We start from the raw sequence: 22973 nt of genomic DNA on the forward strand, positions 1-22973 counted from the left end.
TGAAGATAGTTCGGCGACAGGGGAAAGTTCGCCAGACACTCTAATCCCCGATTGCCAAATTTAATGTGATCGCTGAAATGCCCAATAGGGAATGGCTAATACCGTCATCGTCGTCATTAGGACCGTTCCTTACCCCAGGCTTGTTGTGAACAGACAGCAAACCGTCAACCCGGGGCCTGTCGACGCACGAAAACACGCAACAGCAGCATGATTTATCGAAGTGCCGCCCGTGACAGCTCGTGCCGGAGCGCCACCATGGCCCGAATTAAATATGCTAATCCGTCCCTAATGATTCGCAAAATATTAGCTTCCCGAGCCACGGAGCCCAGTCTGCACGCATGCGGAGGGTCTTGTGATTTATTTACTGAAACCCCACACAGAAAACTCCAACCCGACCGACGTGTCATCCTCCGAATGAAGGGCCCTCGAAGCGGTGCCGATAATTGTCACGAAACCCCTCTCAGAACGGAAACGGATCCTGCGTACTGTGACTGTGACTGACTGTAATCCATCGCCACCATCGCCATCTCTGCGGCGTGCAAACAATGGCTCCGAATTAGCATCGTGTTTGTGTTGGGGACATTTTCGAATCCATTATCACCGGAGGAAGGAGAAACCCTCGTTGTCACTTTTACGCCCTGTGAACCGGAAGAGTTACGAGTTCCGAACGAGAACGACAGAGAAGTTACCGGTTGCTGGGAGAAGTTGCCTCGAGTGGGGTATAATTGGCCACCGGAAACGGCCAGAGGTAAGGTAAAGAAAACAAACCCGGTGGCCGTATCATGGACCCAGGACGCCGCCGAAGGGCCTCAGAACACATTTGACATTTGACAGAGCTCCGGGCCACAGCGCAGCGGTCGGATGTGAAGTGGCCGCAGTCAACATCGGAGGAGCCCTTTTTGAAACCGACGTGTTTAATGAATTTGTCGTCCCGGAGGCTGGCAACAAGTGCGGACGCGGGCAGGCTACGTTGGGCAGGGTACAGAGAAAGACATTCCCAGTCCCGGCCCGCTGCCGTCGTCGTTCCAAAGTTATTTGTTTTCGCTTGAGGGCGGTATGTGGGGCACACTTAATTGATCTGCCAACTCGGAGGACGACGACGGAACGCTGGACGTGACGGAACGTCCCGCTTTTTCCGGAACCCGCGTCGGTCTTCGCGGAGCACCAACCGGGGGAATGGAGACCGGGTACTTGAGTAAGATTAATGGAGAGTATACGGCCGCCCACCAAGCCGACTATGGAGAACCCATCGACTCCGACATCGAACACAACCCATGAATGGGAGCATCACGGAGCATCATTCTCGATTCTTAACTCCAGATTTTCGGAAGGAATTTTACCACACACGCCAATCGGACCGGAAACGAAGCGGAGTCATCGCAGATAGCGGACATTTTCACCCAACTCTGGCTGGGGAGTTCCACCGTTCGCAAACCAATCAGTTCTTCAAACACAGCGCGGCGAGTCAAGGGCGTGCGTGTTGAACGTGTCGACGGCTTGATTTCACGTGACAGGAGGACCAACACACACACCACACACAACAAACAATCAAACACCGAGTCAAACCCTTCCGAAAGAGCCCTCGGAATCCCCGTGTCTGTCTGTCACCAACGGGTGGAGACAGAAAACTTTATTTCTCACAAAATCTCGGAGCCAGCTGGCCGGAGTGTCACTGCACAGGAAGGTGACCCAGCAGGTCCAGGGACAGCTTCTCCTCTGGTCGTCCGGGTGCGGCACAATCGTTGAACGTCCACCAGTCCAGAGAGGCGCACGACAGAATGTGTCATCCACCGTTCAGCTCTTGCGGATCGAAACTGAATGCGCGCGATCCAGCCACAAGACTGACAGAGGATCGTTACTGGGACAGAATGGTTGTCACCGCGCACCAAAAACGGTCAGACGATTATCTCGGACGTCGAGCAACGCATGGCCACATCGCACACACACGCGGACCCGGATCAGATCTTCGCGACCAACGGCGACAGCTTCCTGCTTCGACCAGGGTGCCGAGTGCTGTGGGTGACCAAGTTTAGCAACACGATGGCGCCTTCGCTAATCGGAAGACTACGCCACCAACACATCGCAATCGGTATTGTCTTGGTCGATCGCGGCGCGAGCACCCAACCCTCGGCTCGGCTAATCACAGTCCACCTCCGCAGTCGAGCGGGGGGGCCAGGGTCTTCTGGTTCGTGCGCATACCACAGCATACGCTCCCTCTGTCGGGTAGCTACACGACGAACCTACGGCATCTTGCTACGTCATGGACGTGTTTTTAAGGTGCGCCACTTAAAACGCCCTCACGCTGATCATCGAGCACCTGAATCACCCGCGAGAAGCAAGTGTTGCAGAGGCACCTGCGATACGATCGCGCACGATCTCAGATTTTGGTGATGCTCGCGACAGCGCGACGGCCAACTTGACAGCCGAAAGCGTATTCAAATCTCCGTTTACGATCGTCACCACCGGAATGCTAACGATCTTTTGTAGTTTCTTCGCAGAGCTCATCATGGTGAGTCGTAAAAAATGAGATCAGGAAGTGGATCAGCGTAGCCGTTTAACGGTTTCACGGACAATTTATGATCGTGACTCTGCCGACTGGCTCTCGGTTTCTCGGTTTTATGCTTCGTGCAGAGCCATCAATTTCTCGGGGGCCCACCGATCCCTTACTAATGACTTGAAGCGATCAACTTGAAACAGATTCTATTTCATTTGATCAAAAGTCAAGAAGGGATATGGGATTTTCTTTAATCTTGCCCTGCGATACATTGCTGCTACAATCAATATCAATCTGTCATAAAGTGACACAACGAGCGTCATGGTAGACAATCAGAAGTCCTTCTCAGGTCGAGCTTTCATCTCAGAACACTCGTTCCAATGGATGACAAATGAGCCCTTCAGTTGAGGATTGCTCGTTAGCCTCACGAGTAGTGCAGAGGAATATTCCGCAAAGAGCCCGAACGGAAGGCATCCCGTGGTCGCTGTAGACTGACCTATGACAGACGGTACATTACATCAGCACGCATCAACGTCATCAGCGGGAATAGACAATCATCATCCACCAACACACGAGGGTAATGCCAACTACGGACAGCTGTACTATAAACCTCACTTCTAGTGCCAAAGCTCTGATTTGCATGTACACGTATTTGCATTCGCGACGCTCACCTACTACCACAAATCAACTCGCAGTTTGATGTGGGCCGCCACATGCAATCAGCGCAGAGGGTGGTGATCACTATCAACGACGACGCGCGGTAGGTGATCGATTACAACAGTTAGCTACCTCGCTACGAGCTGGCTTGAATGCATTCTGCCAGCTCCAGCCCAAGACTCCCCCAAGGCGGGCAGGGCAGTGGGGTCAAAAGCTTGCACAAACGCAATCGCTGTCATCCGAGGCATCCGTATGAGGAGGGGCCCAAGTTGAGCCCGCGTGTGCCCGTAAACTCACTTTTACCATAAATGGCAGGTTGCGACAACTAGTGGTCCCGCGCCCAGTAATGTCAGGCCACAATCGCTTATTATCGCACAACACTCAGGGTACTGGCCAGACCATTTAGAGTCACTTTTTGCCAATAATAGTAAAACATTCTTTGAATTCCACCAATTTCCAGATGGCAAATCAATTAACTTTTAAACTCCCGAGTCATGTTGCTGTCCCAGTGATTGGCCAGATTTGGTGGCACGGCAATTTACACGTACGTCGAAGTGCGACCTACAGCAGTCATCCGGTGCCGCTTGTGGGTTCTCGGTGCTACACCCGGTCACGGTCACTGACAAACAAATCCGTTATGGTCCTGCCAAAAACCAACAACAGAACCGAACCATCAATCTTCCGGAGGGAGATTAGTTTTGACGTTTCGGGTTAACGAAGGTTTTGTTGTGCCCTGGACAAGTCGCTCATCGCCAGTCCCCATCGGCAGTTAGGCGCTAGTCCTCGTGCCAGGGCCAGGAAGCCGTATCGTTGGCGACGCTAGCTACTAGAGTTCATCGGTGCGCCTTCCACGCTTCTGGAGGGTGGACATCCTGCGATGACCATACTTTATGGTCCACCGGCCCTACTAAGCATCATTCCTTGAACGGGATTGATCTGCGAGCTGCTATTGTCAATAGAATAAACACGAAAAGTGTTGCCAAATTGAGGACACCCCATTTTTGTGATGGCCGGTTGTAAATTTCCGCGAGTTCCAAAAACTGGAAACAAAGTCCCCATAGGTATAGCAATTTATCCAAGCCCAAGAATTGAAGACGGACCGCACAGAGAGCCTCCCCAACAATACAATCGATTCAATTCCAATAATTTCCAGACGGTGAAAGCATCCCTCGGAGGCTCTTGAAAAACATACAGCATGACGCCCGACGACGGATGATGGTGACACACACAATTTATTCGTCCTCTTTGGCCACCCCACCAAGGGACGCAGGCCGATACTTGAGACGGATTTTGCGGGGCTCTAGTGAGGTTAGGGGTTTTAATCTTTTTTTTGTTTCTCTTACATCCTAACGCAAAACACGCACAACGAACGCAACCGAGTAGTAGTAGTAGTGGTAACCACCAACAATAACAGAGGACATAACAGAGGACTTGGTGCCTACCTGAAGCGAAAAGGAAGCCTTCGGCGTCGACGGTACGGCGGTAGCAGCGGCCGATGATTTCCTCTGCGAAACAAGAGGCATAACGTGGTTAGAGCGAAGGAGGACGAGCAACGAGGATGAGAGAGCGGGAAGGGTGTTAGGTCACGCCAGGTTTGTCCACGGGGACCACAGCTTAGCCTAGGTTAGTGGCTGAGGAGGTTAGGAGGCTAAAACAACAAAACAAACGGTCCAAAGGAACACTCTTGGGGAGGTTAGAGGAGCGATTAAAAAGGGAGCTCTGGAGTTAAAGGGGTCCTTGGGGTCTCCTACCCCACAGGGAGCGGGCACCGTGGCAAACAAAACACAACCAAACACGTGCGCGCGCGCGCGCCCTCTGGCGGCGATCGAGCTACCAGGCGGTGAGCGATACCTGTGCGCTCATGCGAAGCCGGGACGTGGCCGTGGTCGCAATCGAGCTCATGGTGGCCAGCGAGTTGAGTGATTCCTTCGAGTTGGAGCGCGACAGCCGGGCGGACGTCTTGCGGGCGGACGGTGACAGGGTAACCTTGGCGATCGGCACGAAGATTCCGCACTTGGCCGGACACTCGAAGTACCTACGAAAAGGGGGGGCGAAAGCGAGCGAGCATTACACATCCGGTATCGGGTTGATCCCGCGCGGCCGCGACTCACCTGACACCGTCGACGGTACCGTCGTTCTTTCCGCTTGCATCATCCAGCTGGACGCCACACCAGGTACCGCTGGCGAACTTGGTCTCGCCGAGGTACTTCAGCATTCCCGGCCGGGACCCGAACCCGGACGACACGATCACGCGGTCGCCCACGTTCAGTGATGCTGCCTCTGCAAAACAAGAAAGGGCACCCAGATGACCATTAGCTTCCATCGACGACGCAATTAACACTCTCCGCCAGCCAGTTACTTACTTCCAGCGACGGCCGGTGACTTGCTGGCGTAGCTCTGCACGCTGTGGGTCGGCGAAACGGTTCCGGAGCGAGCCGGTGACGTCAGCGAGCGGAAGCTCGCATCGAGCGGCGTGCTGGCGGTCGAGTCAGCGCCGCCGCCACCACCACCACCGCCCAGCTGCTCCCGGGTGAGGCGCGTCAACCGCGAGAAGACGCCCTTCCTCGGCTCGCACTGGAAGTAGCGTTTGCCGGCCACCGACCCATCGTTCTTGCCGTTCGGCTCGTCCAGCACCACGCCGGCCCATTCGCCCGGCGCAAAGTGCGTATCGCCGATGTAGACAATCTGTCCCTGGCGGATCCCGCCGACCCAGACGCGCTGCCCGATGATGAAACTGTCCGTATCGCTCGTCAGAACGGCTCCCTGGTCTATGGAGAGAGAGAGAGAGTAGATTCGAGAAAGAAGCGGTAAGCATGAGTCAGCCTCAGCATGAGGGCCTCGGGATCGTAATTTTACGGACCACCGGCCAATGACCGTCGGACCGAACCGGACCGATCCGGACCGGTCGGTGCGTGGGTTAAGGTAAGGTCCGTTTGCCGATAAGAAAGCGATGCCGGTGAGGTCCACTGGAGAACGGATAACCATCGGACCACCCCAAAACCCATTTCTGTGGTCGTCTCCGATGGTTAAGCTCGGAGCCTCATTTGAATATTTTACGATGCATTTTTTTGCGTGAGTCCCCCATCGTCACGGGCCAATAACCGAACCATTTTTAGAAAGCGCTTTAGTTTAAACAAGTGTCATGCTGACGACAATAATATTTTTTGCAAACAAATGTTAGTTAAGAAACTAGCAAAACTACAGAAAACATTGAGAGTAAAGAAAAACTAAATGTACAGTAACAATACAAGGGACTACCAAATACTTTATTATAATTTAGTGATAATCAGCCACCAAACAATTAAGCGAACGAGTAAACGCATACCAGAAGAACGGAACCTGTAAAACCGAGACCCATTAAAGCTAGGCGCCGCAGCAAACTCGGCAACTATGTACCGATCGTTAACCCTAGCAGAAACAAGAGCCGGCAAAAGCTATGTTGCACCGTTCGTATCCGTCCGTATGGCAGCCGGAAAGCCGGATGTAGAAAGCCGCCACATAAAGTGGGGCAAGCGCCGCCAACCGAGGGTGGAATGAATCACGGCCATTAATTAGTGCAGAGTGTGTAATTTCTGTGCCTGTGCCTAGCGCCACCAAGTGAGCGCACATGTTTCCCGGGGCTCAGGCGGCAGCGAAGCGGTTAAAGGACATTCGTAATTATACCCCGGCCAAGCAGCCGACGGCACACACACGGAGTGGAGGACATTTTTCGTGCGCTTACCGGTTTGCGAGTCTGCCACGGGACGGGTTATGGGTTAGAGCAGCAGTAAGTGTAATGCATTTATCCTGGGACCCACCCGGACCGGGGTATTATTTCAGCTCGTTTTTACTTCGTTTAGTGTTTTTTAAACGCTCCGCAACGCACATGGTGGGTGAGAACCAGAGCGTGGCTGTTTCGCATTTACCTGAACTTCGACGTCTTCCGGTTGCCTCCCAGTATCCGTCGGAACCGGTGGAGGCGCCTGGTCGAGGGAGGGTGTGATCGTGCAAACGAAAGGCGAGCGTGCAAAACAATCCGTCAAAAGTGCGCAACAAATGAGGGACCCGTGGGACAAACAGCGTGGCGGCGTCAGCAGCATCGAGGTGTAGCATTTCCGGACCGAGAACCGCACACGCACCACACACGCAATACAACAGTAATGAACGTAACAGGAGCAGCAGCATCACAGTGAGAAAGACGACACACAAACCATAAAGTGGGTGCCACAAGGGAAGGAAAAATATAAGAAAGTGCACATAGAAATAATTAAAAACACACACAATGTACAGTATAATTTAAGCGAGCTAACGAACAATCGAATAACTAATATAAGCATGCACACACTGCAACAATGACCATGAACTACAAAGAGGTATCTGAATTTAAGTAAATCATTTAACTCAATTAACGATCAAACAGGAGAGCGTCTTTAGGATCAACTTCATGTTATAATTCTTGTTGGATATTCTAAACGATTAAAAGATAAATGTTTATAACAACTTTGAAAAGTTTTCCATTTCAAGTTCCAGTTCAAGTTATTGCGAGGAATCGTCGAGGGATTAACCACAATATTGACTGTCACAAACATTAGATCCCTTTGGGCCGTTTTGTATTTCATGGTATTCGTTGCCTTTTCGGTAACGTTCTACGTACTGCATGCGTACTCTACGTAATTTAAATAAATACAAATTTTCTACGAAGCACCCCTCTCCGGACCACATGATGCTTTCTCTACAGTAATGGGCTTGAAGCGTTTCTTTGGCCCATAGAACCCCGCACCCCGCCCGCGACGCATTACTTACTGGAAGTTTTACGGTCCGAGCGACTGCTCTTGAAACCGGAATCGGGTGATCGGGACGATCGCGCCGACATGGGACGCTCGAACGTCAGAACATCGGTTTCGCTTTCTTCGTCCACATCTTCGCAGCCGGCAACCACCGAGGTGAGGCGCACGGTGTGTGTTACGGTTTTAGTGGGTCAATCGGTCGCGCGTAGAATCGGATCGGATTTTTTTTCAAGTAGCCGCCGCCGGGTACGATCGCGAGAATGCATTCCCACACGCGCCACAACATTGGGCGGCGTGATTGACACGTCGCGTAGTAATTATTATTTGAAGTCGGAGTTTTTTACAGTGTTAACACGCGGCACGCGGTACGTGAGTGATTGACGTCGGGCGTTATTTTCGAAGCGAACACGTGGGCGGCAGCCGGTGTCGGCGCGACGAATGGCGATAATTAGCGGTTATGTTTGTTCGGTTCGGCCGACAAATGACCGTTCGTCAAAAGCAGGTGTCGATCGGAGCGCATTGCGTCGATGTGATAAACGATCCGTACGTGCGGAGAAGCCGTACCGTTTCGGTTGGATTGTTTTTCGTGCCATTCGAAGTACACACGCACGCGGATTCGGATGGATGGATGGATGGATGGATGGGAAGTAAGAATTAAGCATGTGGCAGTTAGAGCAAACAAAAACACAGGCGACAACAAACACACCGCGGAATGAAAGAATGATTAATGAAACCAGAATATACACCAGATCACAAAACAAAAGATACATGGTAAAAAGAAAGAGAAAAAAGAGGGAAGAAACCAAGAAAAAAGAACATAAGACAAACGATTACATGCACACACACAGTCGGCCGGTATCTAATTGCTACACTATAGAAAGAAAAACATTAACATACAGATAATGATGGAACCGCTACACTAAAATGGCCAATGAAATGAGGGCTTAACATAAAACGCGTGATCGATGCCTTTAGAGGCAAACTTGAACAATGTAATGCAAACAACCGCACGGACGCTGTGCGGAGAACGGATTTTCAAGCTAGAAGTGCACCGGGCCCTTCTCTGGTTACCAAACCACGATGATTGCAACATAAAACATCTCGGCAAGCACGCAGTATCCTTTCACTGCCTCCGCCATGAATGTCACATGTGACATGCGCTGGGTTTTGCGGGGTGCGCATACAATTAAATCAAACAAACGCTCAGCCGGCCGGCGTTTGTCAACGGAGCCCGTGTGGAGAACTGGAGAACGAAAATCTCCGGCAGTGATCCAATTTCTCCGAGGGAGCATGGGCACCGTAATTCGATCAGCTCGGTGCCGTGCGGTGAAGCGCCACTTCCCTGGCCGCCATCAATCAACAACGACGACGACGGACGACAAACAGTGTGTGACGCGCTTCGCTTCGCGTCGTGTGCGCGGCAACATTAATTGCCGTTCCGGCTTTAAAAGCAGGCAAATAGTACTTCACCCGGGGACAGAGAGAGAGACACGCAGGGCGTTCGCTTTCCGCTATTTGTGAATGTCTTTGCGCGCTTTCGAGATGATGGCACATAGTGGTAAGCTTAGCTCACCTTCCACAGGGTGAGCCATATAGGATACATTCTTTTATTTGGTTATAAAGGAAATAGCTGAATATTTTTCGAAACATTTATTCGGAAGCTTCATTCAAGACATTTTTTTATGAAAAACAAGTTTGGTCAAATAATAATAATCCAATGGTGTCAAATCGCCGCTTCTTGGAGGTCAATTCACAACACCATTTCTGCTTCTGAACCTTTCAAACCAAAATTTCAAGCGTCGAAAAATATTCAGCCGTTTTTATAAAACCAAACAACAAAAAAGTATCTTATATGGCTCACCCTGTAGCACTTTAAAACTCAATTTAACTTTTAGACAGACTTTCTTCACCAATCGGATGCGGGATCCTACGAAAGAAGCATAATCGAAGCGAAACAAATTCAACCGTCTCAACCGCAACCGCGTCCAGCTGTGTGCCAGGTTCTGAGAAACTCCGGCGCTTGAACAGTAAAGAACTTCGGAGTTGTTTATTGCACCGGAAGCGGTGCGTCGGTCGATCGAGCAGGAGTTATGTTGTACGGAAATTGGAAAACATTCCGACAGTACCCGGACTACACTCCGAGTTCCACGAGAGTCTTTCTCATAACGCTTGGGAGAAAACTACTTCATGCGGAGTAAATCCTTTCGGTTTAATAACCGTATGCTGAGCCCGAACGACAATGAAATGCTGGTGATAAAGTGTGTGATGAAATGAAGCATGCAAACCATGTGTTGAGCGCAGTCGGCGTAACGACTTACCTGGAAGATGTGACTTGCTGTAATCGCTGTCACTCGGGCGTCGCATTTTGCTCTCGAGTGAAGGCACTACTAACCGCCCGTCCGATGTTCACCGTGCGATTAGTTCAACGACATTCGCAACACGGATCAACACACACGAGCGTCGTGGAGTGTGTAACATACAGCAAACAAACAGCAGCAGCAGCAGCGAGTAAGCCAAGCGTGTAAGCGGCATGGGGAAAATGAAAAGGAGAAAGAAACAACAAACGAAACAAATAAGAAATCATGAATCACAAACACAGCACACAGCGCAGATGTGAACAAGGCGGGAACATGCTCGAACAAGTGCCAAAAATTAGTAAAGTAGTGTCAATACGGTACACGGTAGCGGAGAAGCAAAACGATGAACGAGGGCCTGAACAAAACGAAAGGAGAAACTTTAGGCACGGCAACAAGTCGCGAAGTGCGCTGAAGTCGCAGAAGGTGCGAAAAGCCAAACCGTGGCGCACAGATGCTGAAATGGGGACACGATAATGGCAAAGCAAACGAACGGAACGACCGAACGAGCCACTCGCCAAGACGCGAGAAGACTTCGCGCTCGTCGAGCGATCTTTCGGCAGCGTTTTTGAAGAGTCTTTCCGCAACCGCACGCATTTCTCTTTCTGCCGACCAAACAATGCGAAAACAAATTCGTCAAATTCGGTTTTTACTAATTCGCGTCTTCACTTTTCCACCCCACCAAAAGGTGGTTGTTGATTTTCCTGTCCTAATTTGTACCTGGTACCTAAGAGAGCAAACATATTCGGTGATACTAAATGCGAAGCGAACCGCATTTTATGACTGGCATCATGTGTGTCGAACGTTGTCATAAAACCCAGAACCCTTCATTGGGCCGCGCGTTGACCTTCGCGCGGGTCGCACAAGTCACCGATGATGTAATAAAAACACCCTTAAAATGTCCATCAAAACACCCCCGCGCGCGCTCGTGGCCGTCCCGAATATCACCTGTGGGGCCCGTATAATAAACAGTGTCAAGAGTGACTGACTGTCCAGCGATCGACATCATCGGCCGCGGCATCGAAAATCGACATCTCACACACGATTCAGTCAACCATTTGCCACTCAATCGCGCAATGTCGTAAACACACGGGCACGATACGAAACGTCCCCATAATAAACAAACTCCCGATTGGTTCGGATCGGATCGGACCAACCCGGGCCGGAATCTATCTTGATCGCATCGCCAGAGGGTCGCATCATCCAACGGCCAGCATCAATCGCGCGCCGGTCAGTGTGTGGGAGTCCACTCCGATGAAGGGCGCGCCCCGACAATGGTTCAATAGATCACCGCCACTATGACGCCATTCTTTCCAATCGCTTCCCGATAGCCAATAAAGTACCACCGCCCGTGTGCCCAAAAAAACCTGGCAGCACCGGTGAAGGACCGGGGGTAAGTAAGAAAAATTGTCCAACTGGCTGCGAAAGGCCCACGAAGGACTTCTTGGCCACCGGGGATTCGGATTTGGCGTGAGTAATAACGGCACTGCCCGGTGACACCCGAACAAGGCAGGCCGGTGTCTACTTGCGGTTACAGAAAATGATTATTAATGTGCTTCAAATCCCCTGTGCCAGGTTGGCCGTCAGTCCGTCAGTCCGAACCGGGCAATAGTGGGTTGTTCAATAAATTCGAAGCACATTCTTATAGTTTGAAATACATTTTATTATTCAGTATGGCCTTCCTGAACATCAATACACTTGTTCCAAGAAGACTCCAATTTATAAATTCTATCTCTGAAGTGAGAAACTGGAAGCCCTGAGAACTGGCGTGATTTTTTTAAGGTCTAAAAACAGATGGAAGTCGCTATGGGGCAAATACGGTGAATACAGTGGATGCTCCAACAATTCATGGATTTTGGCCATTTTCAAAATGCTCTTGTGCTCCGGATGGATTGCTCCATTTTTAGCGGATGCGGCACCCATTTTGTACACTGCATTCTGAAATCCAATACCTTAGTCAAAATATTGGTTATACTGCACAATGAGAAGCCTAGGCCTTGTACTAAACCTCTTTCGACGATTTTCCAATAAGATATCCTGTATTTTTTCTACGATTTCACGTGTTGTGTCTGCTTTTGGACGTTTTTGACATGGATCGTCTTGAAGATTTGTACGCCCACGTTTAAACTCAGAAACCCCCCTTTTAATGTACTAATTTAAGGCGAAGAGTCCTTATACACTTTCATCATTCGTTCATAAATTTCCATTGCTTTTAAACATTTCAATCACTGCGCGATACTTGATTTTTTCCGTTGTAAAAAATACTCTGAAACGTCGATACAAATGGCTTGTAAAAAAATTTTAGTGACCGATCGACGTTCATATGAAGAGTGTACCAATATATTAAAAAAAAAAATGTACTCGTAGCAGCGCCCTCCGTTATCGAGGCTCCGAACTTATTGAACAACCCAGTACCCGGGCGCTACGACAACGGTGGGGTTCACCCCACCACAGCCTCTGCGGCCAATAAAGGTGGAAAGTGTGTATGAGTGATAGCACACTCTTGGGCCACGACCGGGAGGACCGGGTGACCAGGTGGTGGCAACGTTCCTTATAAATTACCGCGGTACCGTGGTGTCATAATTCACCATCTCACCCTGGGCGCTCCTATTACGGGCAGGAGAACCGGATGTTGAGGGCGGCCCATGTGTCCCACATAGCTCATGCATGTGAAAGTTGAGGGTGTACCTTCGGTGGGCCATTCCATAAACCACGGCTAATGTAAAGTGATTAGTAAATTTTCCAAACGACCAGTTCCTAGAGTTGGTCATACTGCGGGGATCATGTATAATTTTCGGAACCACCATGGGAATCCCATCCGGTTCCAGGAGACCCACCGTATACACACCGTACTCCATCATCAGCACGCTGCGCTACTGGGCGAGCTCTGACGGCCACTCTGTCAGTAACTCGATCCACGTCAAACGACCTGCCTTTCAATTACACTCATCCATTTGGGGAGCTTTTGAGCTCAAAGTTCCAGTACTGACCCCCTCCCGACTGGTCATTGGCCAGTCGAGATGAGCAATGGCTGGAGCTGGACAAAACAATGCCCTACGTTACCACCAGACGGGACCCAGCTCCGGCTTCGGCTCCGGACTCCGGACTCCGAGTATCATCCGTCATCGGCGGCCGTAGCCCTGCGGCGGACGAACGGACGAAGATCCGCCGCCCCAAACCTTTGTGTCAACAGCCACTTGAACGACCCACGAGCCGCGCTACGTCGTAGTTGGCCTAACGCGGCAAGTGCTAATGTCGCGTGGGGCTGCCGAAAATGGGGCTTTCTAGTTGCGACGGTCAAGTGGACACTTGGGGCAGAACAAACCGGCGCGAAATATTCTTTGGCCGTGACTACAAACCTGTCAAAAAAGCGCGACAACAGCGAGCAGCATTGACACAGGGTTTCATCAGCACGAGACGGCAGGAGTGACATCAGAGAGACCGAGGACCACATTCCGCGGACGCACACTCAAAACGCGGACCACAGAACCCCGTAACGTAATAAAACATCAAATAAAGAACGAACCGAAAAGAAGAATCCACGCGGTTTTGGAAGCAGGAATCGAGCACCCTTCACTGGCCGGCGGCGGAGCTTTCCCATCCGCAACTCCACAGAACAGGTTTTGGGGCGGGTTTTCGATTGAAATTACCAACCTTCCGTTTTCAAGCATTTTTCGATGCGTAAATACGTTTTAAATACACGCCCAGGGTGCACAATAATTGTCGGTAGAATCGGCGGTAGATCACATCCACATCATCGCCGGTGTCGGTTGTTTGTTGACATTGGTGTCCGCGTTCGGAATTCGGAGCACCAGCGCAACTGGAATAGTACGTGGATCGGAGAATTCCAGAGCCGTGCTACTAATGGGTCCTCCTCAATATGCTCGCCCGGCGGCTACTGGTCCATTGTTACGTTTTAATTAAAATGATCAATCCACGGTGTGTTCCAAAAACAGAAACATTCCGCGGCCCTTGGCAGCCCTTTGGCAGTGGCAGGCGCAGCAGCATCGTCAGTGGAGCGCGCATATTTTACCATAATGTGACAGAAGCGTCGGGACGGATCGATCGATCCGAACCACAAGCCGGCTACTGAGGCCTGGTATCGCTTTCCACCTAGAGGGCTCCGAACGCCTGACATTGATTCGCCATTTATGCGAGAGCACCATAAATTGTCGAGCCTTTCTCGGCCCAATTCCAGGGGCCACGGCTCGCGTCAGCTGCGGCAGCGTGCATCGCAGCGACGCTTGCAGCAACAGGTGGTGGCCCCGGAATGTAAATACCGCGGCCGCGCTGCGTCACCAAATGCCATGGCCAAGTTCATGGCGTTGTCCATCCCCCCGGGGGGGCGTCGATGGTTGCTAGTCGTCTATTAGTAGTGCCGGCCAATTAGCTTCCTCCACAACTTCCGTTCTTCTGTCGCTGGCGCACCATGGCGGCGGTGGCGGCGGCGACGGTGGAGTAATTAAAGCTTACGGCGCTCTATTTATACTTTCCAACCACCGGACACTCCGCCGCCAGGCCGCGCTTCGCTGGCTGGTCCCGGCGGGGGGACGAAAGATTATAAATTCAAAGCAAAAATCGGTAGCATATCCGCGACGGCGCTACATTGAACGATGCCAAAGGGCTGCCACCAGACCAGGGATACACAGGGCGGCGATAAATCTCGGATTTGATGTTCGAACCCCCCGGCGGGTCTGTTTGCTGTTCTTGGCTCTTGGCGGGTTCAGCAACTTCATTAGCGTAATTAGGTCCAATGCAACCGGCTGCTGCCAGACGAGTTCGAAACGCTGTGCTTGGATCTGCCAAATTCCCATTTGAAAAAAAGGATTTAACCGTCTGTTGAAGAGTGCTCTCGATCGACAGTTCCGAAACTCGGTTCAACGACTCTGCACCGCAAAGATTTGATTGCAATTGCGTAAAGGAGGAATTTGGTTTTATAATCTCCCCGCACTCAAACAGAGACAGCGAACGTTTCTCGTGCGCAGGCCGTTGATTATCGGTTCATTGCGGTATGGAAAATGTTTTATCAATCACGCAGCCCGACAGCGGGGGGAAGTTTATGCAACAACGCCGCGGCGGCCACTTGGGGTTGCTTGCTTGCGAGCGGAACATTACGGAGACCCGGGCCATTGGCAATGGTGCATGGTGCACGGAGCTGTCCGTGGACGGTAGACAACAGCTTCCGTGTGGACCAACTAAGTTCGCAGGAACTTTGCAGCTCTACCGGCAAGCGAATGCAAGGTTTTTACGAGACAATGTGTATGCAACCGTTGTTCTTGGTTCACCGCCTTGAACGCGCGTGGGAACGTGTGCTTCTGTTGCTCGTGTTGTCCGCTCAATACGACAGGACGATTGCCAAGCCAAGGGCAGCTCTTCAGCTCCAGGATTCGTAGGTGCATCCGTTCGTTCGACATCATTGAGCCCCACGAGGTGCATAGCTTGTGAAAGGTATCCTGCGGCTGTGACGGAAACAGAACGTATGCTAAGGCAACCATCCGCGCCAGGATTCTCGGTAAATATCGCTCCGATAAAATAGCGCGTCCATTGGTAGGTTACCGATGGAAATAATCCTACACTTCCAAACAATGACGGATGCAGCAATTTCTGATTTCCAATGGACGTAACATGGCCCGGAAAATTCTACGCTCCTGGCATCGGGGTTGCTGGAAACCAGAGCAAAGTTCGGGTGTAATTAAAAACAGAAGGCTTCTGACCAGTTTTGGCACACTGGTGAGCTTGCTGTGCCAGTTAAGCAATACTTTTCGAATGTAAATTAAACTTTTCCGGTGAATTTCTGTGCGGCATTTGGGGATTCTGGCTTCCACTTTATGGCTCAACTTTCACGCTGCGCTGCCGAGCAGGTTCGAGTGGCAGTTGAAATTTGAAAGGAAAACGTTGCCGCATCGAGCACGACGCCGTGTGAAATGCGAAAGTATTATAGTTGTCACGTTACAAGGCTTCATGCCGTTCGCTCCATGCCGACTTGCTGTAATGCTCACGTCTGTGCGGTCTGGTCCATTAATTAGAGCTTCAAGCGCTTGGCTCAACTCCATCCCTGTTGATAATGGTGAAAGTTGACGCCGATTGGCCCCCGTTCTGGACACATTAATCTTGCAAGACGAGAGTTGATCGATTGCCCCGCAACCCCCGTCCGAGCTCTGTCTTCTATCCAGCATCGAATCATGAACTCCTCTTGCTAATTAGCAAAACCAAATCGCGAAGAAAAGCGTTCATCATTTCCTACGTTTTGCTCGGGCTCGGATGAATCACTTGGATGGGAATGGCTTTAAATTTGTAACCATCTCGAGCGCTACAAGTTAAATTCAGACGCGCTTCCAGCAACAGTTGTTGAAGGGGAAAACACGATCGGAATTTATCGCATTTTAATGGCCCATTTTATTGCAACGGAACTATGACGCAGCGACAGTTTATGACCATTTAAAATGACACGTGCCGTTCAAAAGGGACAGTTTGCACCAAACAGTACCAGGTGACGGAAACTCTGTCATTGGCGTTACTCCCCAACAATGTACATCATAAATACAAATTGCACTGTCGCGCCATCGCGGTCGCAGCATGGTGCTTAAGCAAAATCTGGTAACAAAAACCAACAATCGATACACTTTACGATTCCGTAAGGCAATTAGTAGCCCTCCGTGACACTGGCGGACCGGACACCGAACGGTTTGCGAACGACTACCGGCTGACTGCATATAATCCCGTGTGACTTCCGCACACGCAGCACACGATATGTTAATGAGTGGCCGTGCGTGCGTGAAGTAAATCACGTTCTCGACCCCCGTGGGGGACTACCTCGGTGCACCGGCCTAGGCCGCTAATCTGTATTCCGCCGGTAGATGTCCCTCGTCCACGATAGGTAATGATCGTACATGGCGCTCCTCTTCGATTGACCCCGATGTGCGTCGTCAGCGTGGCAAAGTTGGAATCCTGTCAGTCGGTCAGAGGCTTAACCCCGATGTGTTCGACTTAGCACGCGAACCAGGCCACACGTTGTCCTTCTGCAAACGCCGTACGCAATGTTGTGTCGCCGTTTGGCACCGGTTGAGGTGACAAACTTTGCGTCAAGAAAACGGACAGCTATTACCAGAAGCCCATACAGTCGATCTCGTATATTATATGGAACGAATTTTTGTTCCTTGCGTACCGTGTACACAGGGGCCAATTATTCAATCGAGGATTTATGGTAACGACGTCCTGTGGCTTCGTGTATGCTTCGGCCACACTCGAGGCCACACACACGCATTTAGTTGACCATTTTACGCCAAATGAACCCCAACCAACTCTGACAGCCACCGCCGCCAATGATGTCGATTGTTTCGCACCGACCCTCCGGTCGATGTGGTTAATGAACTTTGTATGTGTGTGTGTCGTTGTGTGGGCGCGCGAACAGCATACCGAATACGCAAACAATAAACATAATCCCGGCACATTAATTAACGAACAACGGCGCGGCCACGACGTGGCGCAATCGACGGTGGAGTTGTTGACTTTAATGATTTTGATTCGCGAATCGTGGCCGCGCGGAGAGTGGCAAATCCCCCCGCCGCCGCGATGGTAAGCGGTTTGTTTCTCCGAACCGACGGCGGAGTTGCGCCACGCTTCGGTTGCGGCGGCACACGATCGCGCGCGCTGATGTTCGTCGGTCATGTTGCTCCGACTCCGAATCGCTGAGGTTTTTGTGAGACCGTCGTTTCGTAGAATAAGGGCAACAGGTTCCGCGCGCGCGAGAGAGCTGTAAACCGATACAGCCACCCGGCTGGCCCCTGCCGGAACTCTTCTCCTGACCTTTCGGGCATACTTAGGCCGTGTCGTGTTGTGCTCGCCAAAAGAAACAACGACGGACGGGCCGCATTCTGGACCTAGGCCTCAGAACTCTCTTCAGAAGGCTGAAGGGCATCGGGTTCCCGAAATTGTCTGCCGCACTCGCTTCCATTTCACAGCATCACAGTTTGACAACCGACAGCATTGTGTTTCCATTTATCTTTTCGTGGTTTGTGAAGGAAAGAACGGTCACGCCGTTGGCGTATCTGATGACGATTCGGTCCCAAACGGTGGCCGGCTGTCCGGCACTACATGGTTTGGGAGCATTCCCACCAAACTTCGTTTTGTTTGCAATTTTAATTAATGTGTTTAAAAATGTTTGAAAAAATACGATAAATGGGGAAGTTCAAGAGTCCAAAAAATTGTGTTCGGTCCAAGTGGTCGGAACACTCCAACCTTTATCATCAAAATAAAAAGCTTGCTTAACTTTTAAAATGTTTTCACTTGAACTCGATTAGAGTGCAGCTAGAAGAACCCATGTTTGAAACCCCAATAATCCATTTTTTACCCAGACACATTCATGCGTTTTACGGAGCCGAATTTGTTCTTTTAGGTGGAACCTTCATCCGAAACAAAAGCTCATCTTTTGGTAATTGAAAGTGAAAGTTTTGCCGTAAGGGTCGCCAAGTTTCGCACCCCGTAGCGGTTAGCTTCGGCAGCCACTTCAACAACGAACGCACGACGACTTCGCACAACTCCCGCGGCCAGTGCCCGCGGATCTTATTCGCCGAACTCAAGATGTCGAACTCTGTTTTTGTTTCCTTTTCTTCGAACGCTCGTTCTCTTGCCCCATCGTAAGATTGTTTGGCCTATTTTGATGAAAGTGCACACACAAACCAGGCCCAAAAAACAAAAAGAGACAGAATGCCGGAAAATATAAACATGTAACTCCGTCCCCGTTTTTCGATTGATGCTGCCAGTGCATTGTACAGGATCGGCATCATCGGCAGCCAAACACTTGTTGCCAGCAGGCGCCAGACCGCCAGACCTCCACAGACACACAAAAGTCTTTCCTGGCCAATTGGCCTGGTTCGGCCACTCGTTTTTGAGGAAATTTGCACTCAAACGGCAAGCCGAAGAGCGAAAGTCGAGCCAGAGGCGAGTTGATTAGAGACGTCCGAGAGGCAATCGATACGGGAACTTGGACCGACCGACGGATTTATTGCGCCAAACAACAAACTCCGGCCCACAAAAGGGTGCCTCCAACGCGGCAACAGAGTGCGGCGCCCGGTGGCGCCATGGATAAATCAATTTCACTTTCGGAACGTGACCAGCGAACCGTAGCAGAGAGTGTGCTGCAGATGATGGAGGCACTCCGGCTTTAGAGGCGTACACCGACGCGCGTCATCGTCCTCTTCGTGAGTGCCCTAACTCGCCCCTCTGCTGCACGACCACCGCCGACGCGCGCGCATAGATCATAGATTCACATTTTCATTAGTCACGATTATGGTTCCGCGGGCGCGGCGAGCTTTTCTCGGCGGCTCCCGGTGACCCGAGAAGCTCGGTCACAGGGACGGCCACCGAACTGCACTAAGAGCACGTCACGTTTCACATAAATATGCCTTTTGCACCCCCAACTAAGACTAGAACCGTCGCGAACGAGCAGGACGACGGGACGACCAAATGGACGAATCGTGTTCGTGGAGCTTTGCTTTTTAAAATGACGATGACTATGGTGATGATGATGATTGGCGCAACCATGCGGTGTTGCGCGCCCGACCGCAGTGCACACAGCGAAAGGATTGCATTCCGCCCGACCGACCGGAATGGCTTTGGCCACAGTTTATGTTGGGCTGCCAAATGACAACGTTTTTAATTGGAAGTCGGAATAAAATGAGCTTAAACTGGGTTCTGGCGGTCAGCGGTGAATCGCACAAAATGTGGGACAATTTCCTGATTTAGCTTTTGTGAAAAGGGTAATGAAATGTTAATTAAAACACGCCGCACGAACGAAACCGAGTGCGAGAGGAGAAATCCTGCGGAGCAACGGGTGCCCATTACCGATACAATCATCTCCGGTTCGATCCTCTCTATTTGCTTTTCACGGTTGGATTGAAAATTACCATAAAATTTAATTAATATTTCTATAATTGATCGTTGGCCCCAGCCAAACCTGACCCCGATGCGCTACACCTTCATTTCCCGGCGGTTTCCGGCGGAAATAGACGGAATGATGGCCGCTATCGCCAACCATCATTATTACCAACACGGGCGGGATCGTAAATCAAATGACAGGAAACCTCGCGATAGTAGTTATTAACAGCGCCAAGACTAGGACCATAAACGGAGCGAACGAGGGAACCTTTTTTAATATCTGCGCTACAGTTTCTACCGAGAGTCACCGCGGTTCCATTTGCATCAATTTGACCATTTAATGACAATTGCCGGCGGTCGCGGAATGTCAAATTTGGCAAATCGCCGTCGCCGTCGAGCGAGGGAAGCAATTTTCCGCCTCGTCGTGAATATGTACAATTATTTTGATGCGGCCAGTTGCGTATTCCAAGGCCGCGCGGCATTTGTTTTCACCAAATTTTGCCTCTGTTGTCGCGTGTGTTGTTTTCTTGCTGCTTTTTTGGCTCGAAACGAGCATGTAACGATCCCCTGATCGCCGATTTCGCATTAGCTTTATGGCAGCTTTAACTTTTAGCCTATATAAATATCCTTTTAATGCCAGGTTATCCGGTTATCAAATTCTTTATATATACAGCCCTAAGAAAATAGCTCCAACGCTTTTCAGTCCATTTTGAAAAATGAACAAGGTTTGTTTTAGAGTATAGAATGTCGTTTATTGACAATTCACTCACAATACAATTTCGATCAAATGACCTCCTCCATTAGACACACAAAAAGCTGTCATTTTTCCGGCATTTTTTATTGTTTTTGACAACATTTTGGGCTCAATAACTGCAATTACCGCTGTGATGTAAATTTTTAGTTCTTCAATGATTTTCGGTTAGCTGGCATACACCTAACTCCTCGTATAGCCCCACAAACAGAAGTCAGAAGAAATTCGGCAACAATAAGCAACTGACTGACGTTTCAGAATCTGGCTGATTTTCCTAAATCGACTGAAGATCCCGAGACCTAACTGTGGGGGCATACGTGACCCTTTCTGCTATTCTGCAGACAGAAGATGCAGTTCGGTATTGGTCGCAACGGGTATTTGTTCTTATTATCTATCCAAACGCGTTTCTTTTCTACGCACAGCAACGAGTCTGCCTCTTGCATAGTTACATTGTGTCGCTTAACATAAGCTAAGGCTGCATCCACCACACGGACATTGAAAGAAGCCGAGATCGAGGATATTGCGGCACCGGATACCGGTTTTGTAGCCAGAACGGAATCTAGAACCAGACTCCCAACTATTGGTCTGTAGAGGCTTGAGGGTAGATTCAGTGATCTTGAGACAATCAGTGTAGAGTGCATCGCGCAGCCGCCAGCATGCGTATTCTTTTGCCAATTCTGCCCCTGGCCGTGGCGATGGCGACGTTTTCTGACGCACAAATCTTATTCACCGACAGCATCCCGAAGGACTACTTTCTACGCAAGGATCTCGGTGATTGTGCGTCGCGGTTTGACAAACGTAGTACGGCCAGAGTAGGTCGCATCAACTGTGTAGACATCGAGGTGGGAAAAGTGCCAGGGACCGAGATCCCTCACATGGCCGTGCTCGGTTTGATATCTCCGGATAGTGCTACCGGAATCCGGTGGAAGTGCGGTGGTTCCCTGATAACGGAACGCTACGTGCTAACCGCGGCTCACTGTGTAGCCGACTCGAGCAACAATCTACCCCGCTTTGTGCGACTAGGGGACGTCGATTTGGCGACAGCGAATGACGACAAGTACGCGCAGCAGTACGAAATACTGCGAATCATTCGCCATCCGTCGCATCGGTTTTCGCGGAAGTACTTTGACCTGGCGCTGATTGAACTAAACGGACCGGTGAGGTAAGCTTTTGTGAATTACGGAAAGTTTAACCTTAAAACGTAGAACAGTAGAACTAAACCTTTGCGTGTCCTCGTTCGTCTAGAGTTACCGAAGGTGTTTGCCCGGCATGTCTGTGGACGAAGCGTAGCCTGCCTCAGACTGACTACGAAGCGGCTGGCTATGGAGCAACCAGTTATGCCGCTGATGCCATTCTGATCCTTTTAAAGACAGATCTTTTTCCGACTGATCGTGAAACCTGCGCAGCTATATACAATAGTAGACATGGCCTTCCGAAAGGAATTGCCGTCGATCAAATATGTGCCGCAAACAATGGTACCGACACCTGCCAGGGTGACTCGGGTGGTCCACTGCAGGTAGCGCTGCAAAGCTTTTATCACGTTTATCCATTCATATTTGGAGTTACATCGTTTGGCAGTGGATGCGCCAAAGGTTTTCCCGGGGTGTATCAGCTGATTGCGAACCATATCCCGTGGATCGAATCAGTAATCAACGAGAAGGTCGACCCGCTACGATGCATACGGAAGTACTCGGAACTTAGACAGTGGAAACCTCTCATCCCCGGTTGTAGCGTTCGTTATGGACACGTTAGCCGAGTGCGATTGTAATGGCCAAAGGGATCGCCTGGGCCAGTGGTTCCCTGCAGCGGAACTCAGCGGTAATTACCTCCGCTAGATGTGCCCGAGCGCGCGGGAGTTTTGCACCAACCGAAGTAGAGATCACCGTTTCTCATCTCGTAGAACGTGCCAAGATCATCGAGATCCAGATACATCCTGGCTTTCAAGAGCCATCCTACCGCAACGATCTGGCATTGCTGAGATTGGACAAATACCTGCAACCCAATGCCCGGATTAGTGCGAGCTGCATTTCATCCCCAGAACCCTCGGTAATTTGTAGCGATCGCCAGACCCATGA

At 50.6% G+C, this 22973-nt stretch overlaps 1 protein-coding gene across 14 annotated transcripts in view; it reads right to left on the bottom strand.

Annotated features, from left to right (window-relative positions):
- Positions 1-22973, bottom strand: part of LOC128272651 (restin homolog) — a 53074-nt gene that overhangs the window by 12502 nt on the left and 17599 nt on the right. For 3 of the 14 annotated variants that reach the window (XM_053010493.1, XM_053010501.1, XM_053010508.1), the window contains exons 2-8: positions 10236-10301; positions 7934-8050; positions 7057-7113; positions 5515-5919; positions 5263-5431; positions 5003-5186; positions 4594-4656 (exon numbers count right to left, since the gene is read on the bottom strand). In XM_053010493.1, the coding sequence (XP_052866453.1) occupies positions 4594-4656; positions 5003-5186; positions 5263-5431; positions 5515-5919; positions 7057-7113; positions 7934-8050; positions 10236-10301 (1061 nt within the window). Of the gene's footprint in view, positions 1-4593; positions 4657-5002; positions 5187-5262; positions 5432-5514; positions 5920-7056; positions 7114-7933; positions 8051-10235; positions 10305-22973 lie in introns of all 14 variants that reach the window. The other 11 variants (XM_053010495.1, XM_053010496.1, XM_053010502.1 and 8 more) reach the window with 7 other exon arrangements.

The sequence above is a fragment of the Anopheles cruzii genome, chromosome 3 (assembly GCF_943734635.1).
Source record: "Anopheles cruzii chromosome 3, idAnoCruzAS_RS32_06, whole genome shotgun sequence".
NCBI classification, from domain to species: domain Eukaryota; kingdom Metazoa; phylum Arthropoda; class Insecta; order Diptera; family Culicidae; genus Anopheles; species Anopheles cruzii.